This window comes from Lissotriton vulgaris, unplaced genomic scaffold (assembly GCF_964263255.1).
Source record: "Lissotriton vulgaris unplaced genomic scaffold, aLisVul1.2 SCAFFOLD_1480, whole genome shotgun sequence".
Classification (NCBI taxonomy): Eukaryota; Metazoa; Chordata; class Amphibia; order Caudata; family Salamandridae; genus Lissotriton; species Lissotriton vulgaris.
The window spans coordinates 576329-598206 of record NW_028243024.1 but is presented as its reverse complement, the minus strand read 5'-3'; the positions used below and the strand labels follow the sequence as shown (position 1 = coordinate 598206).

At 42.6% G+C, this 21878-nt stretch overlaps 1 protein-coding gene across 1 annotated transcript in view; it reads right to left on the bottom strand.

The window, feature by feature from the left end:
- Positions 1-1726: 1726 nt before the first annotated feature.
- Positions 1727-21878, bottom strand: part of F9 (coagulation factor IX) — a 331867-nt gene continuing 311715 nt past the window's right edge. The window contains exon 8 of the mRNA XM_086948464.1: positions 1727-2845. Within this exon, the coding sequence (XP_086804590.1) occupies positions 2292-2845 (554 nt within the window). The 3' untranslated portion in view covers positions 1727-2291. The remainder of the gene's footprint in view (positions 2846-21878) is intronic.

Below are 21878 nucleotides of genomic sequence, written 5' to 3'. Positions count from 1 at the left end.
TGTATTCTGGAACCTTTTAATATTGTGATGTAAGCGGCTGCTTGGACTGCATTAAAGGAATAATGCATAATGTCAGCCTCCGTGTCTTTAATGAAATCCAGATTCTCTAGTCATGTTAATATGAGAATCGCAATTCTTAAATGCAAATTGCTATATATATAAAATACATATTTAAATAACAAATCAAACCACATTCACTGGATGATGTCATCAGTGATGTCATCAGTGATGTCACTGACCATGTCATGAATGATGTAATATGTGACGTCATCACCAGTGGATTGTGGGCGCGAGAGTTACAGTTAGTACAACTAACTATAACAGAGAAATTTCAATGGTTTTGTATGAGTGAAATGTCCAGCTAACTATAACACCCCTGAAACCTATGGTTTTTTCAATGAATATATATATATAATTTTTCTTACCCCTCCCTTTACACCCCCCTTCCTTAACCGGTGACCAACAATAGAGTTTTTTGCTATGGGTCGTGCCAAGTCGGGAAAAACACCGGGCAGTGTTTTTTCTGGTGGCAGAAATTGAGGAGCTTGAGACAAGCAAGAAGGGTGGGAGCATTGAACAGTAGGTTTGGTCAGAGGGAACACAGGGGAGCGATGACTGAGGCAAGGTGAAGGCAGTGGATGAAAGAAAGGGGAAGGTGAGGGTTGTATGTTAGAAGAATGTTTGAGGAATTTTTATTGTTAGGAAGGATTAACCTCTTCGATGCTCATGGCGGCTCCCGGCCATCATGACTCACGGTGGGCACGTGCTGATGACGGCCGGGAGCCGTAAAGACCACACCCGCGATTGGAATGTTCAGCACTGCGGCAGAATTCGCGCCACAGTGATGAGGTTAAGGGTGGGAAGTTGTTAGGATATTACATTGTATTAGTGAGGCTTTGTTTATATTTTGTAAAATGTCCAAATAAAGTGGCGTTTACTCACATTAGACCTGGTTAGTTGTCATCTGGCCCGATGAGGGTTCCTAGGGGTGGCATACACAGGATGTCCTCCCAGGGCAGCTTTGGCTAGCGGAACAACCAAGACAGAAAGGTTTTTGTCATTGGTGATAGTGGGCGGGGCTTGAATGGTAATTAAGGTTATTCTGAGCTACGACATTCAAGCTGTGGTTCTGAGGTAGGGACAGAAGTTTTTAGTTGCCCTCCCTCGCTCCCTCCCTAATATTAATTACTTATTTATTTATATTTAGGGTTGTTTCGAGGTAATAGGACAATATTGTCACTCGGACCGGTGGCAGAAATTGAGGAGTTCAAGGCAGGAAGGGTTGGGGGCATTGCAGAGTAGGTTTGGTCAGAGGGAACACAGGGTAGTGACGACTGAGCCAAGGTGAAGGTCAGTGGATGATAGAAAGGGGATGGTGAGGATTGTAGGGTAGAATTTTTTGGGAATTTTTATTGTTGGGAAGGATTAAGGGTGCGGGGGTGATAGGATATGATATTGTATTAGTGAGGCTATGTTTATATTTTGTTAAATGTTGAACTGCATACCTGTCCAAATAAGGCGGCTGTTTACTCCCATTAGGCGTGGTCAGCGACCTTTTACTCCCAGTAGGCCGGGCTATTTGCCATCTCGTCCGAGGCATGTTTCAACTTTCAGATCAAGTAATACGCAGCAGTATGGATTGTACTGTAAAATATTGTCTTGTGATAAAACAGAAATCCGTATCATGTAGTTAAAAACCATAAAACTAATAATGGATACACAAGAGCAAAGCACAGACACGAGGTTTATTAGAAGAAACTGTTTCTGAGAAAGACAGGGACAGAACATCTTTGAATTGTTTGTTGCGATGGCCTATCACTGCACAGAACACAGGGCCATTAACAGGTCATTTCATATGCAATCGTTCGATCTTTTCTGCGATTATGAGGCATTCAAGAAACATAAGCTCAGTACTATACATGTGTGAATTATACTCGCCAATTTCCATGCATAGTTATGTCAGGAATTCTCATTAAGTCTCTGTGACATTTTCTATATCAAGCTGTGAAATTGCAGCCGAGCAGAAAATGACAGCGCCTTTCCGATGCCTTCTAAGAATTTGCAACACTTGTGATCTTTCAAACAACTGACATTTTAGATTCCAAAATATCACTACAAAGAGCTGTGAGCAGTGGCACTTCATCTCTGACTAAGAAAATTGAGACTTTTTATCTGACAATATTAATATGCAATTATACTGTTGAACTGTGACAGATCGGTTTTTACGCTACTCTGCATAATAAACTGGAAGGATGAGCTAGGCACTGACATTCCCTTAATAAAGTTATTGATTAAGGTAGCTGAGTTGTGCTTTTTATCCAGTCAGCGAATCTTGAAACTCGGGTGTAAACACCGTACTTATCTTTCATCGCACATTTTTCACCCCAGCTAATTATTCCTGTTAGAAACCACACGTCATTAAACTGGCTAGCAAGAGGGCCCCCGCTGTCTCCTTGGCAAGAATCTTTGCTTACGTCAGCGTAGCCCGCGCAGAACATGTTTACAAAGACCGTGAACCTGCTGCTGCGTTTGCAGGCCGCGCGGTCCACAAAGGGGACCTCGAGCTTCTGGAGGACTGTGGCCGGCCTCCCCTGGAAGCGCACGTCACCCCAGCCGCTCACGATGTTGCGCGCACTCTTCTCTTTCGTGAGGCTGTCGATGAAGTCCTTGTTCGCGATGCAGATCGGGGTGACGTAGCTGTTAAGTTGCATCGGGGTTGCCAGCTCTATCAGCGCTATGTCGTGGTGGTACTTGTTTTGAGTGGCATTGTAGCTATGGTGCACGATGACTTGTTTCACTTGAAGGTATTGCTCTGTGCCGTCATTAAGTTCGGTGTTATGCTCACCTGATGAAATAAAAGATATTTTCAGAAATTAAAACCAAGGAGGGTAAATCAATTTTTATACTATTGTTACTATAATGGAAACTCTTTTTATTGTTTTGCCAAAGATAAAAGACATCTGTCCAACTCTATTTGATGTATTAATGAATAACAGCGGAGCTTTGGACCACACATATTATGACTAGCACTGAAACCTCAGGAGGACATACCGCCTATTTCGATGTTTTGCTTGAAGGAACTGTGGGGCATATTATCAAGGGGGTTTATCTCCGCTTTTTTGGCTTTAAAAGCCAAGAAAGCGGAGATAAAATTATCTCCCTATTACCTACCTATCGCTAACACCAGTTAGCGACAGCTAGTAGGAGATAGCGACCATCTTGGGCCCCACTTTGCATGTCAGTGATATTTATCACTAATGACATGCAAAGTGGGCGTGCCAAGATGTTAGCGACTGGAAACAGTCGCTAACATCGCTATCTCCTATTACCAACTTTTGGAGATATTCGCGCTAAGCGCGAATATCTCCAAAAGCTAACACCTGCCCTGAGCAGTTCTAAGCCATGTTATCCAATGGGAGGTGGATAACATGGCTAAGAGCATTAGCTCGGTAATGCATGAATATCACTGACTTTTCAGCGATATTCATGCATTGCGGCCGTTTTTTATCGTTTTTGCGATAAACCTTGGTAATACCAAGGTTTATCTGCGATAAAAATCGCCGCAGCTCAGCGGTAAATTTTTGTCTCTAACCAAGCAATAGCGATAATTAACGCTATTGCTTGGTAATATGCCCCTGTGTACGAACCAGCGGGAAACATTAAAAGTCTGAACATGACGAGCCCTGAGCAGAAACATATTTTGTACCCCTTTTGAACAAATAGACCGAATAACCTTGTTTACATTTTGTTTTGGTTTCAGATAAGAGCAAAACATCAAAAGGAAGATAGAGAACACAAGAATATGAATTTTTATGTGAGTCAGAAATACATTGGCCTGTGTAGTATATCAACCTCCATCAATCTGAAAGGTTTTCTTTTCACAGGGTCGATTCACAAAGCGTTCTTTCATGCAAAAATGAGAAATACGGAGCAGAAAATACATCAAACACTCTGCTAGCAATTTCTAGACCGGATTACAAAAAAATCTGAAACATTTGTATGACGCAGGACTCGTTTCCACGTGTGCGTGTGAGTTATGCAAAGTTTGTGTAATTTGCGTATCATAAGCTTCCTGAGATCGCTACTGGTAAATATTCACAGGAGACCGACAGTAGAGTAGTCAGGACAAATGAATGTTTATGAGAGGAACAACCACATTTTTATAACTATGTAGATAAGGACAAACATACGAGCATCAATCTAGAATGGTATATTGGCAACTGCTGAAAAAAGAGCAACACTGGGCACCAGCATTTCCCATTTTCACGGGGAATGTATTAGGAAGAAAAGATTCTATTGGAAAATAATTTCCATGAAAGGAAAATAGTAAAAAAATTTATATTTTTGGTATTTCACTTATTGCTTAAGTTACATGGCCGATAAGGGAATATACGTGTATGGTAGGTATTTATGAGAATCAAATATACATAGAAAATAATGGTAAACAGATTACATTAAAAGTGAAATGACAAAAAGAATTACAAAATATTACTTCCACAAAATTTACCTGGACCTAGACATCCCTTGTTCCTGAGTTATGAGCATTCATAGCAGCAAGGTTTGGGTTTTGCCACTTTAGCAGTTTACTCAGACATCTGACTAGAATTGTATCTAATACGGGTACACAAGCTAAACCTCTCCTGTTTTATATCTCCATCAACTAAATATTTGAACTCCAGGGCTTGGTTTCTTGCTCTAGGGACCTGGATAGAATTTGTAGCTGTTAGACCTGTCAGCCTGGGGGTGGTCTTTCCCCAAACGTTTTGTCTTCCACCTCCATTTATCAGATCTAATTTTTGCTGGCCTGAGGATTGTGAGCACTTCACCACTGCTAAAGTGCATGCTTTCTCTTCTCTAAACATAGTACTGTTGGCTCATACCCTATTGTATATTTAATTTACTTAAAAGTCCTGACAACAGTGCCCTACATTGCACAGGGCCTTTAAATCAAATGCTACTATTGGGCTAGCAGCACTGGTTGTGCTACCCACTTAAGTAGTTCTATTAACATGGCTCGGGCCTATTGCAGACCATGTATGTGCAGTTTTAAACTGCCACTTTGACCCAGCAAAACAAACCTTTTGTCAGGGTCAAACCTTCCTTCTCAATACATATACATCATGCCTAAGGTAGGCCCAGGATAGTCCAGAGGACAGGGTGCAATATTTTTTTCTTAATCAGCACATACACTTTTACGTTTTACATGTTCTGGTAGTGAAAAACTGCAGTATTCTTTTTTCACTACTGTAAGGCCTATATCTCCCATTGGGTGTGCTTGGATAGTCCATCAACTGGCAGGATGTGGGGGTGGAACTGGGCACAGCCCCACTTGCAAATGAAGAGACCGTTCCCTGCCTTCACACAAAGAACTTTCCACCTCTGCCATGTTCATGTAGTCCGCTTGGAGTCATGGCAGGGGTGGCAGGAAGTGTCATGGACTTCAAAGGGAACTCTCTATAGACTCTTCCTACTTATAAGTGAGCACCAGATATAAATATTGGACCCTCAGACCCAACTCTTGAGTACACTCTTGGACCTGTGGATGCTACAGAAGGTCTGCTGTGCTAATTTGCTTCCAGGGCTGCCACTCTGCCTCCCTGCTAATCTGCTGCTTGCTACCCTGCTTGCCGATAAGGAAGACTGGATCTGTACCCTTCATCCTGGGCAGAAGTGACTCCCAAGGACAGTCAGATGATCTTCTGTTTTGAGTTACAGAGACATAAACTCAATGGCTTGGCAGCAATTGCCTGGCTGACCTGCTGTGTGGACCTGCAATTGACCTGCAACTGAGCTTGCCTGAGCCCTGTTGGCCCCTGCTGGAGTGAGTTCCTGACCCTAAGTGGTGTGCCTCGGGTCCTGGCCCCCTTCGGAGTGGAGAAGTGTGGCTCAATGGTTACAGCGGCATACCCTGATGCAGAGGTCTGGCCCGGGACCAGGGTTCAATTCCCCGCCTCGGTGGGTCTTGGGCTCAAAATTCCATGGACCTGATAATTCTCGCCTCAGTGCCTATTCAAATCATGGAGTCCCACTCTACAACTCTGGGCAATAGCTTGCTTAATCTCCACAACGGCCCCCACAACGCTAAGGATGCCTGGCCTCCACCTTGGGGGTGCCCAGGAGTGGACACCTCACAGGGAAAGCCAGGTTGGGTTCCACAGCGGTATTCGTACAAACGCCTTGAGACCCTTGCGGGTGAGTAGTGCGCTATACAAGTATCAATTTGCCTAAGTTGAGCTTCCCTGAAGTTTTTGGGCCCATTCCCGGCAAGACCTTGCTAAAACACTGCCTGGGAAGGCAAAGTTCTGGTGAACCAGCCTCTTTGGGCTACAGCAACTGCCAAGAATGCCCACCATCATGAGATTGGCATTTTGCGCTACAGCATTGACAGCTCGCGGTGACCACCAAAGTTATGTTCTAGCAACAACCGCCCACGACGCTCGGCCTGCTCTTCATTCTACTTCAATGGCCACCACAATGCTCTCTCGCTCCTTGTGTCCCCTTGCACCTCAACTAGAATTGTTTTAACAGGATTATGAAGGTAACTGAACAGAACTAACCTGGTTCCTGCATCCAGCCCACGCTCCATGGCGGTTGGCATGAACTTGTGACTTTTACCCACTCTCCAATATCCACATATCTGCAAGTTGGTCTTTGTTCTTTTTTGGCACTATTTTCACTTACACCTTTAAAATTGCACATCTCTGGTTGTACTGATTGTTTTTTTGTTGCTTTGGTCTATTTTTCTAAATTGGTTTGGGATTTTCTTGTCTTGTGCTTTTATTTCATTACTGTTTGGAATGCGGCATAGATACCTAAAACATTTCCTCTAAGTTAAGCCCGGCTGCTTTTGTGGCAAGCTACCGGATGTTTAAGTACAAGATAATATGGAGTTTGCATGTGACTTCACTCTGAAAAGGATTGTGGTTGCTGCTTGAGTAGGGCTTCACCCGCCTCAACAAATAACCCAGTTTCTTATACATTTCTGCCCATATCATGTTACTTTCGGGCATACTGCTAGAATGCTTTAAGATTTTCCTAAATATGTTGTGATTTTAACTAGAGGTTGTATCTCGCTTGGTACAAATAGAAATATACCCAGGAAACTTGCTTCATTCATGTTTGTGGCAATAACTATTGCCAGTTTATCTACTGCTATTAACTGTATTAAAAATGCTACTCTTAATATTGATAATTATTGGGGTTGACTTACACATTATTATGAGCTAGAAGCAGCTAATTTGTGTACTAAAAGTATGCTGGTACAAAATCGATTTTACAAAAGCAGGTGGACAATTGCAATATAATTGGTATTAGTAATCAATTGGGTTATTGATTGAGGGTGCAGAAGCCCAACTCAAGCTACAATAACACCCGTCTCAGGAAGAACCACAAAAGTCACTAAATGAACCTGTGCTTAACCCTGTGGTAGGTTGGCACAAAAGCAGTCGGGCGTAACTTAGAAGCAATGTCAGCGCCTTGAGACCATCACAGGTGAGTAGCTCGCTTATAATCCCCGATTGATTGATTGAGTGCATTCAAACAGTCATAAAATTAAAACACAACACAAAAAAATCACACCAATTTTGAAAATGTTGCTAAATAAAAGGGCACCAAAACAATTAAATCAAATCAATAAAACCAGAATTATGATTTGTAAATGTTTTTAGTAAAATGCAGCGCCTAAAATATCAAAGCACCAACCACAAAAATCTGGCCGAGCAGGGCTGGGCTAAAGTGAAAAGTTAATGCTGTCCACAATGGAGTGCGATACAGATACCACAGTGGATTGGGTACGGACTAGGCTTGCCTTTAGTCTTGGAAGGAAGTTTAAAGAAAAGTTCAAGAGAAGATAAAGTTCAGTGGTGCAACGCAGCAGGCTGTGTCTGAGGAGGTGTTGATGTTGTCTAGGAGCCACTTGATGAATCTCAGTTAAGCCATTGATGATTATTATTATTATTATTTATTTAACTTATAAGACGCAAAGCTATCCGTAATGGGTTTCCCGGCGCCAAGGGACAGATTAAAAGTGGGAAGGGAGAGCAACCGTAGATCATTGCCAAAAGAGCTAGGTCTTGAGTCCTTTGCGGAAAAGGGAAAGGTTTGTTTCAGTTTTTAAAGCAACAGGCAGGACATTCCAGAGCTTAGGACCAAGGTGGGAAAATGAGCGGCTGCCCATCTTCACCAACCTAAATCTCGGGATCACAAAATCACCTTTACCTGAAGATCTGAGGGAACGAGTAGGATGGTAGGCTTGGATGAGTTCTTGTAGGTATTTAGGGGCCGTGCCTTGTTTAATCATAAATATGTAGCAGAGAGCCTTAAACTTGATTCGGCTGGCAATCCTAAGCCAGTGAAGCTCATAAAGTGATTGAGAAATGGAGGCTCTCCGCGGAACATGACATAGAAGTCGTGCAGCCGCATTCTGCACAACCTGAAGTATTTTTAAGGTTCCTTGATCATCTCCTAAATAAAGAACATTGCCATAGTCCAGGCGGGAAACAACCAATGCCTGGACCACCGTCCTCTGAGTCGAAGCGGGGAGCATCCAGAGAATTTTGTGGAGCCATCTTAAAATGGTAAAGCAGACAGAAGCCACCTTTACCACCTGCTGCCGCATAGAAAGATTCTCATCAATGAGGAATCCGAGGTTGCGGACCTGGGCAACAGGTTTGGGGGTAGAGCCCATTTCTTTCGGCCAATGTTGAGGGCCCCATGAATTTCTCCCTTTGCACAAGATGACAACCTCGGTCTTGTCTCCATTAAGTTTTAGAAAGTTACTTTGCATCCACTCAGAAACCTTAATCAGTCCTTGTTTAAGGGTTGAGATATTACCATCTTCCACATTAGAAAAGGAAAAAATAATTTGCGTATTGACAGCGTACGATAATAGAGTAAGACCAGCTTCCTCCACAATAGTGGCCAGGGGTCTAACGTAGATATTGAATAGTAAAGGACTCAGGATAGACCCCTGGGGAACACCGTACACTGAGGAGCACATTTTGGAGGAGGCTCCTGCAGAAAAGACCTGAAAGGTACGGTTACTTAAAAAAGAAGCCACCCAAGCCAAAGCAGGACCCTCAACTCCTAAAGACCGAAGTGATGCGAGGAGGAAGGAATGTGACACCGTATCAAAGGCCGCACTCAAATGAAGTAATATGAGTGCAGATGTTTCTCCGCGATCAATACAGTGATGCAGTCTCTCTGTAACTCCCCAAAGCGTTGTTTCGGTGGAGTGATTTGCCCTGAAACCTGATTGAGACGGATGTAAGAAGCCCGAGCTTTCCACAAAGTGGGTAAGCTGTGTATTAATGTGCCTTTCTAAGATCTTGGAAAGGATGGGCAAGAGGAAAATTGGCCTGTAGTTTGACAATTTGGAAGGGTCGGCTCCAGCCTTCTTCAAGAGAGGAATAATCATTGCATGTTTCCACTCCGGTGGGACAGAAGCCTCTTTCAAAGAAGAGTTCAAAAGCTCCTTCAAGACACCACAAGAGCCCGGACCAAGTTGTTTCAGAATATTAATCGGTGAAGAGTCACGTGGGGAGCCAGATTTAATACTTTCCAAACAGAGAGCAAAGGATATGTCATCGAAGGGTGACCAAACAGCAAGTTTAGTTGCAGAGTCAGGCGCGCTACTATGAGTAGATTCAAGAAGCAGAATAGATTCCCCAGGAGGTACAGGGGAACCTAGAGAATGATAGATAAGCTCAACCTTTGCTATAAAGAATTCTCTAATTGAGTCGCATTGTGCCTCATCTAATGTCGAAAGGAGTAGGGACAGTATCAGAGCCTGCCAACTTCTTTACTACTGATGGCAGGAAAAAGCTCTGAGCAGGAAAAGCCGGATTTCTAGGCTGAGGAAACTGTTGCCATCGAACCCAGTGAAGATTTTTATCTTCGAACTTAATCAACTTTTTGGAAGTTTAAAATCTCTAGTCTGAGCAAACAGCAAGCTGTGCCTAGGGGAGCTCACTGAGGACAGAACGGAAGTGTATTTTCTGCTGCAGAGATGAACATAGTGGGAGCTACAGCGAAGTCAGGCTGACTGTTGATGAACCTTTGGTAAATCGACTGGCGGATACGTCCCAGTCTTCTATAATTTCTTCTGGCACTTTTTGGTTATATTTGTTTTAATTCCCATCTTTTAGGTTTAGGCAAGAAGAGCACCTTGAGGGTACATAGCAAAAGCTCTGGGGAGTGGGAGAACAGGGCGGCAGGCTAGCAGCATGTCGTGGAGGCTCTAGGAGTCGGGTGTTACTTTCCGCTGGTGTAATGAAAATTCTCACCCAGACAGCGAAAGGATCGTAGATTTTGCCGCTCTAAATGACGATTTTGTTTTATTTCTGTCTCCTTTTTTTTCTTCTCCTGCTTACCTCGTCAACTGCAGCAATGGCTTCGGCTGCCGCAGTACTATTGGGCTGGGACTTGCAGTGGACACGAGCAGCGCTCAAGCATGGCAGGATATGCTTTAAGATTTAAGAAGCTGAGTCCCTTATTAGGTGGTGGAAATATTCAGCCTATTGACACTGCTATAGTAAAAAAAAAGTAAATACCCAGTTAGACCGGGCTGTGTTTTGGGATTGGGTGAGGCCCAGGAGGGGGAAATCTAGAAAGACAAGGGTAGCCCCCAGCCATAAAAACCAAAAGTTACACCCTTCTTATGAACTTTTTTTACAGTGATGCCAAAAACCCCATTATTAAAACACCCAGATATTTCCCCCCCCCCACCAGTACCTCACACTTCTTAGAAGGAGAGTCTTGGTGGATGACTCACATAACCTGGAGGAGTCTACTTTTAACACTCAGAGGATGGAAAGTGCGTGTTCAGATACAATCATGAACCCTTCACCTCGCCTGGGTGAAGTACAGGGGAGTTTACAACCTGGTCAGAGTGGTCGGAGTTAGGCAGTAAGTCCCGAGCTGGGGGAAGGGCCATCAATTCCATCAACATCCCAATCGGTCTCTGACCTGATTCAGGTGTTAACTACAGAAGTGAGGAGCAGATTTGAGACCTCGGAAAGGAATCAAATGGAGATCAGATCTACATGTGACAAGTTGGAAAAGAAACTAGATGACCTGTCAGCTAGGACCTCGGTGCTAGAAACAACTGTGAGGGAATCGACTCCCAAACTGAGGAAAACAAGAAAGAGATCACTTTGCTAAAGGAAAATGGAGTAGGTGTCCAAGAAAAGCTGGAATCTGTGGAAAATAATCAAAGAAGAAATAAACTCTGTCTGCTAAAAATTCCAGAGGAGTTAGAGGGTGATAACATAAAAGCATTTGTGGCGAGATTGATTAAAGTAGGGACCCAAGTTGACTACACAGAACATGATCTTATGGTAGACATTCAGAGGGTCCACAGAGATCCTTTTAGGTTAACCCCAAATAAAACAAAACCCAGAAAAATCCTATTACCCACTACATTGCCGGTTACAGGGCTAAGATAGAGAGGGTTTGGGGCAGGGGTAAATATCAGTTTCTTCTTGTTTCAAGTCTGCCTTTTCCTTATGCTCTTTCTTCTCTCTGTCTTTTTTAGGAGTTTTTGGGTGTTTTTTTTCCTTTTTAGGTTAAGTAAATAATGCTAGCGGCACAACGAAGTAAGGTGTTATTTAGTGTCCTGACTCCTAAGGGGCCCCCACAGGCCAAGATCATGGAGGAGCAAAAAGGAGAGTGATCCAAGGTGGGTGATTTAGGGTGTTATGGGAGGAATAGGGGTCATGGGATGGGGAGCAGAGGGAAAAAATCCCAAAAAACATATCCTCCTTGACAAAATATTGTTCTTGACACCCCTCATGTAGAAAGACAACAGTACAAAGGATGAGTGATGGCCAGAGCATTCAGTTGGAGATCTTATCTTGGAATGTGAATGGGCTAAGAGTCAAATATAGGAGAAAGAAGATCATAAAATATCTGAAAGGTGCCCCGGCCCAGATTTTAATTTTGCCGGAAACTCATTTGACTAACATAGAAATGGAAAATATTTTGAAGCCCAGAGGATGGATCCAAGAGCTTATATGTGACCCAACTGTTAACTATAAAAGGGTTTGTGATTTTGGTTAAAAAGAACCCGTATATCACCATAAAAGAAAGCAGAGTAGACAAAGCGGGCAGATGGGTTATAACTGAAATAAGGTGCTACCATCAAAAATTTACTGTGGCCGGGTATTACGGTCCAATTATAGATGACCCAAATCCATTTAGAGGATTACTGACGGAATTGTTAAGTTTTACGCACCCTGTCATTTTAGCAGGGGTTTTCAATGTGGTGTTTGATGAGGGTTTGGACCGTACATCCAAGAGTAGAGCAAACCTAAACAGTAAGATGCTGTCTTTATAAAAGTCCTCCATGAAACAGTTTGGTTGGACTGACATATGGAGAGAAAGAATGAGAGCCAAGAAGGGTTTCACTTCTAATAACAAAAAGTATGGCCAGCAATCAAGACTAGGGGCATATTATAAAGGGGGTTTATCTCCGCTTTTTTGGCTTTAAAAGCCAAGAAAGCGGAGATAAAATTATCTCCCTATTACCTAGCTGTCGCTAACACCAGTTAGCGACAGCTAGTAGGAGATAGCGACCATCTTGGGCCCAGCTTTGCATGTCAGTGATATTTATCACTAATGACATGCAAAGTGGGCGTGACAAGATGTTAGCGAGTGAAAACAGTCGCTAACATCGCTATCTCCTATTACCAACTTTTGGAGATATTCGCGCTAAGCGCGAATATCTCCAAAAGCTAACACCTGCCCTGAGCAGTTCTTAGCCATGTTATCCAATGGGAGGTGGATAGCATGGCTAAGAGCATTAGCTCGGTAATGAATGAATATCGCTGACTTTTCAGCGATATTCATGCATTGCGGCCGATTTTTATCGCATTTGCGATAAACCTTGGTAATACCAAGGTTTATCTGCGATAAAAATCGCCGCAGCTCAGCGGTATTTTTTCGTCTCTAACCAAGCAATAGCGATAATTATCGCTATTGCTTGGTAATATGCCCCTAGATTTTTTTCTTAATAGATTTAGGGTTGAAGGAACGGGCGAAGCATCTAGGAATGCATTTGTCAGATCACTCTGCAGTAACTCTAGTTTTAGATCTATTAAGTAAGTCAATACAGAGGAGATGGACAATAGACCGGACGTTACTATTAGATCAAAAAACAACTCAAATGCCAGTACTGGAAGTCACTAATTTGTATTTATATCAACCTTTATGAATTAAACATAATGGTCCGTTTTTTAATTTACGTCACTAGTTTAATATTTTATTTCATCACTAGTGGAACATTATTAGTTCATCAATGATTCAACTTTTTTATGTGCATATACAAACAACTATACATATAAAACATTACAATTTTACACGGCAAAACTTCAATATACAATATAATTACAAATTTCCAACACATCCAGCTTGCATTCTGGCCAACACATTCATCCTACTCTCATACATCAAAAACACAAAAACACTTTTTGGCCCTATTGTCAACAGTCCATTATCTGCCCATGTAGATGGTATTCGAATTTCTAGATTCTCAGTTTTTATTTAGTCAAAGTAATCCTTTAGGAACAGAACCAAGTTCACAAAACACAAAATTCCCTTTGTATTCAAGTTGAGAAACAACAATAGCGGTCATTTCTCACTAACACCGGAGTTAGCGGTCTAGCTTACCTGGGGAGGCAGAACATAAATTGACAGACTGCGCAGGGCTCTCTGTGAACTTATTGGGTTGTGGCAGCTCCTGAGGTTCACTGGGGGTTTCTTTGACAGCGTGTGCAGCTACACTCTTGGGGCTTGCTAATTACTTTTAAATACCTGTTCAGATCGCGCTGTGAGCACTGGAATGATTTAAATGCTGGCGCCGATTTCTTATTTTTAAAAACTATCATTAACCATTTTCGAGCACAGTTTTGAATTACCTTGCATAACCAGAGGATCTTGGTTCTCCTTGTGGCCTCCCTCGCCCCGTTCCACTGCGGCTGACTGTGCCGTTTGTGTGTAGGGCGAGGCGCCATCCTGTCTTTCCCAGAGCTAGGTTGGGCCGGAGTTAGCGGTCTAGCTTACCTAGGCAGAACATAAATTGCACATGTGTCCTTGGCCGCGCAGCGGGCGCGACGATGGCGCACCGAAGGTGCACCTAAGGTAAGCCCGTCTGCGCCTGTCCACGCCCCGGCAGCGCCCAGTGCCAGGAATGCTGGTACTACGGTGGTAGAGTCTGGAGGTGAAATAATTGGTTACTGTCGTGAGGCTCTGCTCGCACTCAATAAAGACCCATGAAACATCTCCAAACAATGGGAAGTACAAAGAAAAAAGTTCCACAGCGGATCTGACAACCAGCACCTCTATATTCCAATGTCCCTCAAATGTCCAAATTTTAGTTGGCTGATAACCTCCAGGACCTGCTGCGGTTTGGTCCCACTGGAATTCCAGATGAAAACTTCAGAAAAAGAATGGAGGCAGCACCAAGTATGAAGTAAACCAGGACCACGTTGTATCAAAAATATATTTTCTTTTATTCTTTCATTTTTAAGACAGCCAACGCGTTTCGCTCCCCAACCATGGGAGCTTCGTCAGGGCTGAAAACAACACAGAAATGATACACCAATATTAATAACACATACTGACATTACATTTACAATAAAAGACAAACACGGTTAAAAATACAATAAGTCGAACTTTTGTTAAACGAGATGGCAACACTTAGAAGGGCCGCAATATCAATCCTATGTTTTGAGGGAAATCTTGCCTTTAAATCTAAATATATAAACACAAACGTGGTGCAACTTAATGACTGTGGATAGCATTGACAGAACTGAATACAACCAAAATATAAGGTGCTTAAGGTCAAACAAGTGAATAGAGATGAAAAAGTCGTAAAGTAAAGCCAAAGTATGCAAAAAGGGGGAAAGGAGAGAAACAAGGGGGGGTGGCCCCTAAGAGAACCTATACCGAAAAGTTACCCAATGTGAAAAGTATGTACATACACCTACACACAGGTGACTGGGCCAAGATTGGCACTTATACAAAAAATAATGATGATCTCACCAAAGATGTTAGTAGATCTTGAAGCGACGCAATGGCGCAGATGAAACAGTTTGACCAATACAATAGTATGGATGCTGAAAATGAAAAAGAGGTTTATGAGTGGTTTTTGAATTATCCAGAGATCAACCCCTAATAAGTATGTCAGGGCGTCCAAACTCCTTACCCGATATCAAAATTCCGATATCCGGATAATGTTATACACACGTCAGGGGCCTTTGGGTAAATGACACGATTAACCAAAGGGGTAATATTTCCACTGTATCGAAAGAAAAAATGGGTTTGAATAAATATATGAGAGGTCAGAATTCGTTAAAATTATCGTTCAAGTCCAGGTTATCAGTACGTCGTATATACGAAAAATTATACCAAAAAGCTAATCACAGAGACAATGTTCTTTTATATACATGGCGAGGGGGGGATTCTAATTCTTCACAAATCGCTATTACAAAAATACTCACAAAAATAATAATGTGAACTTAGCGTCCAATGTCAGGCACGTGCGCAGACCTTAATAAGCTGCTACCACAATTGCTGTAATGGAAAGATAAAGAAAGGGGGGGTTTGTATATAAACAGGCATGTAGATTACGCCCCCACGCAGTAATTTTCCATTAATTTACGATATTGGTTCACAAGCGATTAGTCACTGCTAGTCAAAGTGATAGATGCTAAAAATGTTGGTCCTGTTGCAATTATATATCGACCAAGTGTCATTATGAGTAAAAATAAGTTCAAGAAAATTAACAAATAACTGTCAAACAACGGACCGTGTGCGAAAACGGATTACCACATATGCAGACCTGTGGAGAAAATGCTGTCATAATCATTTAAGAAACCTGGCGCAGGCTTGAAAAATTAATCTTAGAAAAGGAAGTCTCACGTAATAGCCTGTATTGCATCTCTGTGTCCCCAAAGCGGGAGCGTACCAGTGTCAGTAAGCATTCCATTCCCCAAAGTAGAAACTCGCATACATAGCGCATACGGACCATCGGTAAAATATCTGCAGCCTGATTGCATTCACAAAATGACCGTAAGCTTGGTTTTACAGGTTAGAGAAAACGAAGCGCTTTGAACCCGCCACCTGTAACAAGGGATTTAACAAAAAAGCAACTTGGCAGAATCGGAGCGCTTTGACACCGCCACCCATAACATAGAAATTGACAAAAGGCAGAGCCCGGTAGTGCTGGAGCATATGGTCCGTATAGCGCACGCTTACCTCCATGCTTCCTATTACTGCAGTGTCCCCATGACGGATTCGGTCGAGAAAGATTGGAACTGGCCGGGTGCATTTTTAAATGCTCCGCGCACAGATCACATGATGTTTAATTGCATACACCTGGACCTGTGTATGCAAGAAGAGAGAGAAGCCCCGTGACTACAAAACCCGACGGAGAGCTAGACAAGGGACTACACGGTGTCCGAGTGGGGCGGCCATGATGGACTGCCCACGGAATTTCGTCAACCTCAAAGAACAGACCTTTAATTCAAAAGGCTGCACTTGACCCGGAGGGAAAAAGCAGACCAAATGTAAAAAGTATATATATATATGTATCAATTCAGGATATACTGCCAGAGCCCTTAAGGAGTAAGAGAAAAATAGTTAAAAAATTAAGTTGAATAATAAATATATAATAATTCAGCCATACTTGACTAATCCCAATTGAAAGCATGAGTAATCACAGGTTATTGAGAGTAGATTGAAGAAGAAAAGAGCCCCAATCACCTTAAAAATACCAAGTGCAGACACAAAGAATAACAAACCGTAAACACAGCAAAGCATGACCATTTCTAAACAGGCATTGCAAAAATACAATCAGCAACAAAACAGCAAATGCGAAGTTGAAAACAAAATATCACAAATCATAAGGACCAATGTTATTGGTCATACTGGAATACAGTCATCACCTAAATGCCTAAGCCAAGGTCATGGAAACTCAAGGCATAAAAATGAGTACAGAATTCAGAAATAAATCGACCCAGGGGAAATGGGTCAAAGATATGTCAAGGAAATGCCACTAAGGGGATAGCTCGATATTACATTATAAAAAATAGTGCATTTCATTGTCAGAATTGTGTCCCTGATTGATGGCTCGAAGGCGACATATCCATTTGGCTTCCTCTCTCCTTAGGGTAAGCTCCCTATTGCCACCTCTTTTGTTAGGCGGAATGTGTTGAATTGCGTGGAACCAGAATGTGTTATCATGAGCATGTTCCAAGTTGTAATGCTCCATTATCGGATGTCTACTGTCCCTATTGATGATTGCCCTGCGATGTTCTTGGATTCTCAGTTTAAGTGGTCGTATACTGCTGCCTACATATATAAGACCACAGGGACATCCTAGGACATAGACTGTGTAGGTGGTATTGCAATTACAAAAGTGGGTGATCCTGAATTGACGATCGTTGTTATATGAGAAGGTAGTAGTCTTATTTTTGCCCATCTCACAGACATTGCAGGTTCCACATATAAAGAAGCCTGAGGGTTTAGGGGCTAGCCAATTCTTATTGATGGGTGGACTAGTCACATAACTTGGACATAGTTCTCTGCATAGGGAAGTGCCTCTCCTATAAGTAATGGAAGGTTTTTCACCTACATGATTTTTCAAGCCCTCTATTTCAGTCAATAAATGCCAATTTCTCCTGAATATGTTGAAGATTTTATCGCTGTGGGATGTATTTTGGGTGACAAATCTAACTCTGCAGGTTCCCTTGTCCAGTCTCGCTCTTTCATTCTTACTGGACAAGGTGGATTCTCTGTCCACCGTCTCAATTCTGCATACTGCTCTATCCACAATTTGTTGGTCATAACCTCGTTTTAGAAATCTCTGTCTGGTCACATTTACATTGTCTTTAAATGTGTTTTCTTCACTGCAAGTTCTACGAACTCTGACGAGTTCACCAAACGGAATATTTCTGATTACCAAACTGGCATGTGCACTGGAGGCGTGTAGTACAGAGTTACAGGAGGTTTCCTTTCGATATAACTTACTTTGGACCAGACCATTCTGTACATAGAACGTGATGTCCAGGAAGTTGATACTGCTCCTGCTATGTGACATGGTGAACTTCACATTGTAAGGGTTGTCATTGAGATATACAAAGTAGTTGGCAAGTTCCTCATCAGTTCCAGACCACAAACATATCACATCATCGATGTACCTCCCCCAGAACACGATGTTGTTAGTCCAGGGGGAGGCACATCAGGCCCAGGCGTGCTCCCTCTCATACCACCCCATAAAGAGGCAGATATACGAAGGAGCAAACCTGGAACCCATCGCGGTACCACTGGTCTGCTGGTACCAGCGATCATCAAAGAGGAAGTAGTTGTTAAGCAGAATAAGATCTATCATCTGCATGATCATTTCATTCTGACAATAGAGCTGGGCATCTTCTCTGTCTAGAAATGATTGAACCGCTATTTTCCCATACACTCTGTCAATACACGTGTAGAGACTGGTGACATCTAATGTCACGAAACTAAGGTCATATGACCACTCAAAGTCGTTGAGTTTGAGCAGGACGTCCTTACTATCCTAAACATAGGAGGGAAGACCAAGCACATATTTCTGCAACTTAAGATCCACATAATGGGAGAGGCCTTCGGTGGGTGAGCCCACCCCCGAGATGATGGGTCTACCAGGTGGAAATCCCTCCCCCCCCTTATGAATTTTCGGGAGGATGTATATACAAGGGTAGGAGGGGTTAGATACGTGTAGAAATCTAAATTCATCCTCCGTCAGTAAACAGGAATCCTTCCATTCACACAGTCTCTCATTGATGGTATTTATAACAAGTGGTACTGGATTGCTCTTAATCTCCCTATAGTTCTTACTGTCTGATAGTTGCCGTTTAATTTCACCAAAGTAGTCTGCCCGATTCATGATTACCACACTTCCACCCTTATCAGCCTCTCGTATCACAATGTTGGGGTCATCCTTGAGGTTTTTAAGGGCGTTTCTTTCAGAGTCAGTTATATTAGACCTGATTCTAGTATATTGTTGATTAGAATTTTCAAGTTTGTACAGGTCTTCAGTTACCTTTTTGTAAAAAGCGTCTATATTGGAGTGGTAACCAAATGTGGGAATAAATTTGGATCTGGGATGGAGACCACTATCATCGGTGATTTCTTGGTCAATGCCTAATTCTGTCATTAAGGGACCTCAGGTGTAATAGTGGAAGAAGCAACACTGCTGGTTGATGAGATGGAGATGTTACTGACTGACTGGTTATCATCACCATCATCCCTGTCTTCCCTAGATCTTTTTTTGTCCTCAGAACCTGGGAGATTGTCAATTTTTTTAGCAAAAGTGTAGATACGACCGTCCCTGTAATCACGGTCATCCCTCTTAATTTTCCACTATTACACCTGAGGTCCCTTTAGGCGAGGGTGCCTCGTCGTTCCAGAAGGAACTAGCAAAGCTAAGAATGTCAAGCCGTCTCCAACAAAAGAGGGAACAGCCAAAACCAGGAGGGGCGGTAGGAGGTGGAAAGGAAGTAGGAAAAACCGACAAATCTGTAAAAACAAAGAAATAGTCAACACTGCTGATTTGTCAAATATCACTGATGGTATACAAGATTTGAAAGTTGTAAATTTATCGAATAAAACCCTTGATGCTACTGATATGCAAGTTCTGAGTAAAGGATTGAATTTTTGTCCTACACAAATGGGTGACCTTGCTGATGTACATGTTGACCTGTTTAGATTCACCAGGCTTCTTAAATTGAAGGATTTCTTTTCCAATAGACCGGTGTGTAGTGCTGTCCCAAAAAAGCGGATGAATGAGAGCGAACACACTATTGCCTCCATCCGTGGTGTCAATTGTCTCATGACTTTAGATGAGGAGGAACAGATCAACATACCAGCCCTAATGACAGAATTAGGCATTGACCAAGAAATCACCGATGATAGTGGTCTCCATCCCAGATCCAAATGTATTCCCACATTTGGTTACCACTCCAATATAGACGCTTTTTACAAAAAGGTAACTGAAGACCTGTACAAACTTGAAAATTCTAATCAACAATATACTAGAATCAGGTCTAATATAACTGACTCTGAAAGAAAAGCCCTTAAAAACCTCAAGGATGACCCCAACATTGTGATACGAGAGGCTGATAAGGGTGGAAGTGTGGTAATCATGAATCGGGCAGACTACTTTGGTGAAATTAAACGGCAACTATCAGACAGTAAGAACTATAGGGAGATTAAGAGCAATCCAGTACCACTTGTTATAAATACCATCAATGAGAGACTGTGTGAATGGAAGGATTCCTGTTTACTGACGGAGGATGAATTTAGATTTCTACACGTATCTAACCCCTCCTACCCTTGTATATACATCCTCCCGAAAATTCATAAGGGGGGGGAGGGATTTCCACCTGGTAGACCCATCATCTCGGGGGTGGGCTCACCCACCGAAGGCCTCTCCCATTATGTGGATCTTAAGTTGCAGAAATATGTGCTTGGTCTTCCCTCCTATGTTCAGGATAGTAAGGACGTCCTGATCAAACTCAATGACTTTGAGTGGTCAGATGACCTTAGTTTCGTGACATTAGATGTCACCAGTCTCTACACGTGTAATGACAGAGTGTATGGGAAAATAGCGGTTCAATCATTTCTAGACAGAGAAGATGCCCAGCTCTATTCTCAGAATGAAATGATCATGCAGATGATAGATCTTATTCTGCTTAACAACTACTTCCTCTTTGATGATCGCTGGTACCAGCAGACCAGTGGTACCGCGATGGGTTCCAGGTTTGCTCCTTCGTATGCCTGCCTCTTTATGGGGTGGTATGAGAGGGAGCACGCCTGGGCCCGATGTGCCTCCCCCTGGACTAACAACATCGTGTTCTGGGGGAGGTACATCGATGATGTGATATGTTTGTGGTCTGGAACTGATGAGGAACTTGCCAACTACTTTGTATATCTCAATGACAACCCTTACAATGTGAAGTTCACCATGTCACATAGCAGGAGCAGTATCAACTTCCTGGACATCACGTTCTATGTACAGAATGGTCGGGTCCAAAGTAAGTTATATCGAAAGGAAACCTCCTGTAAATCTGTACTACACGCCTCCAGTGCACATGCCAGTTCGGTAATCAGAAATATTCCGTTTGGTGAACTCGTCAGAGTTCGTAGAACTTGCAGTGAAGAAAACACATTTAAAGACAATGTAAATGTGACCAGACAGAGATTTCTAAAACGAGGTTATGACCAACAAATTGTGGATAGAGCAGTATGCAGAATTGAGACGGTGGACAGAGAATCCACCTTGTCCAGTAAGAATGAAAGAGCGAGACTGGACAAGGGAGCCAGCAGAGTTAGATTTGTCACCCAATATACATCCCACAGCGATAAAATCTTCAACATATTCAGGAGAAATTGGCATTTATTGACTGAAATAGAGGGCTTGAAAAATCATGTAGGTGAAAAACCTTCCATTACTTATAGGAGAGGCACTTCCCTACGCAGAGAACTATGTCCAAGTTATGTGACTAGTCCACCCATCAATAAGAATTGGCTAGCCCCTAAACCCTCAGGCTTCTTTATATGTGGAACCTGCAATGTCTGTGAGATGGGCAAAAATAAGACTACTACCTTCTCATATAAAAACGATCGTCAATTCAGGATCACCCACTTTTGTAATTGCAATACCACCTACACAGTCTATGTCCTAGGATGTCCCTGTGGTCTTATATATGTAGGCAGCAGTATACGACCACTTAAACTGAGAATCCAAGAACATCGCAGGGCAATCATCAATAGGGACAGTAGACATCCGATAACGGAGCATTACAACTTGGAACATGCTCATGATAACACATTCTGGTTCCACG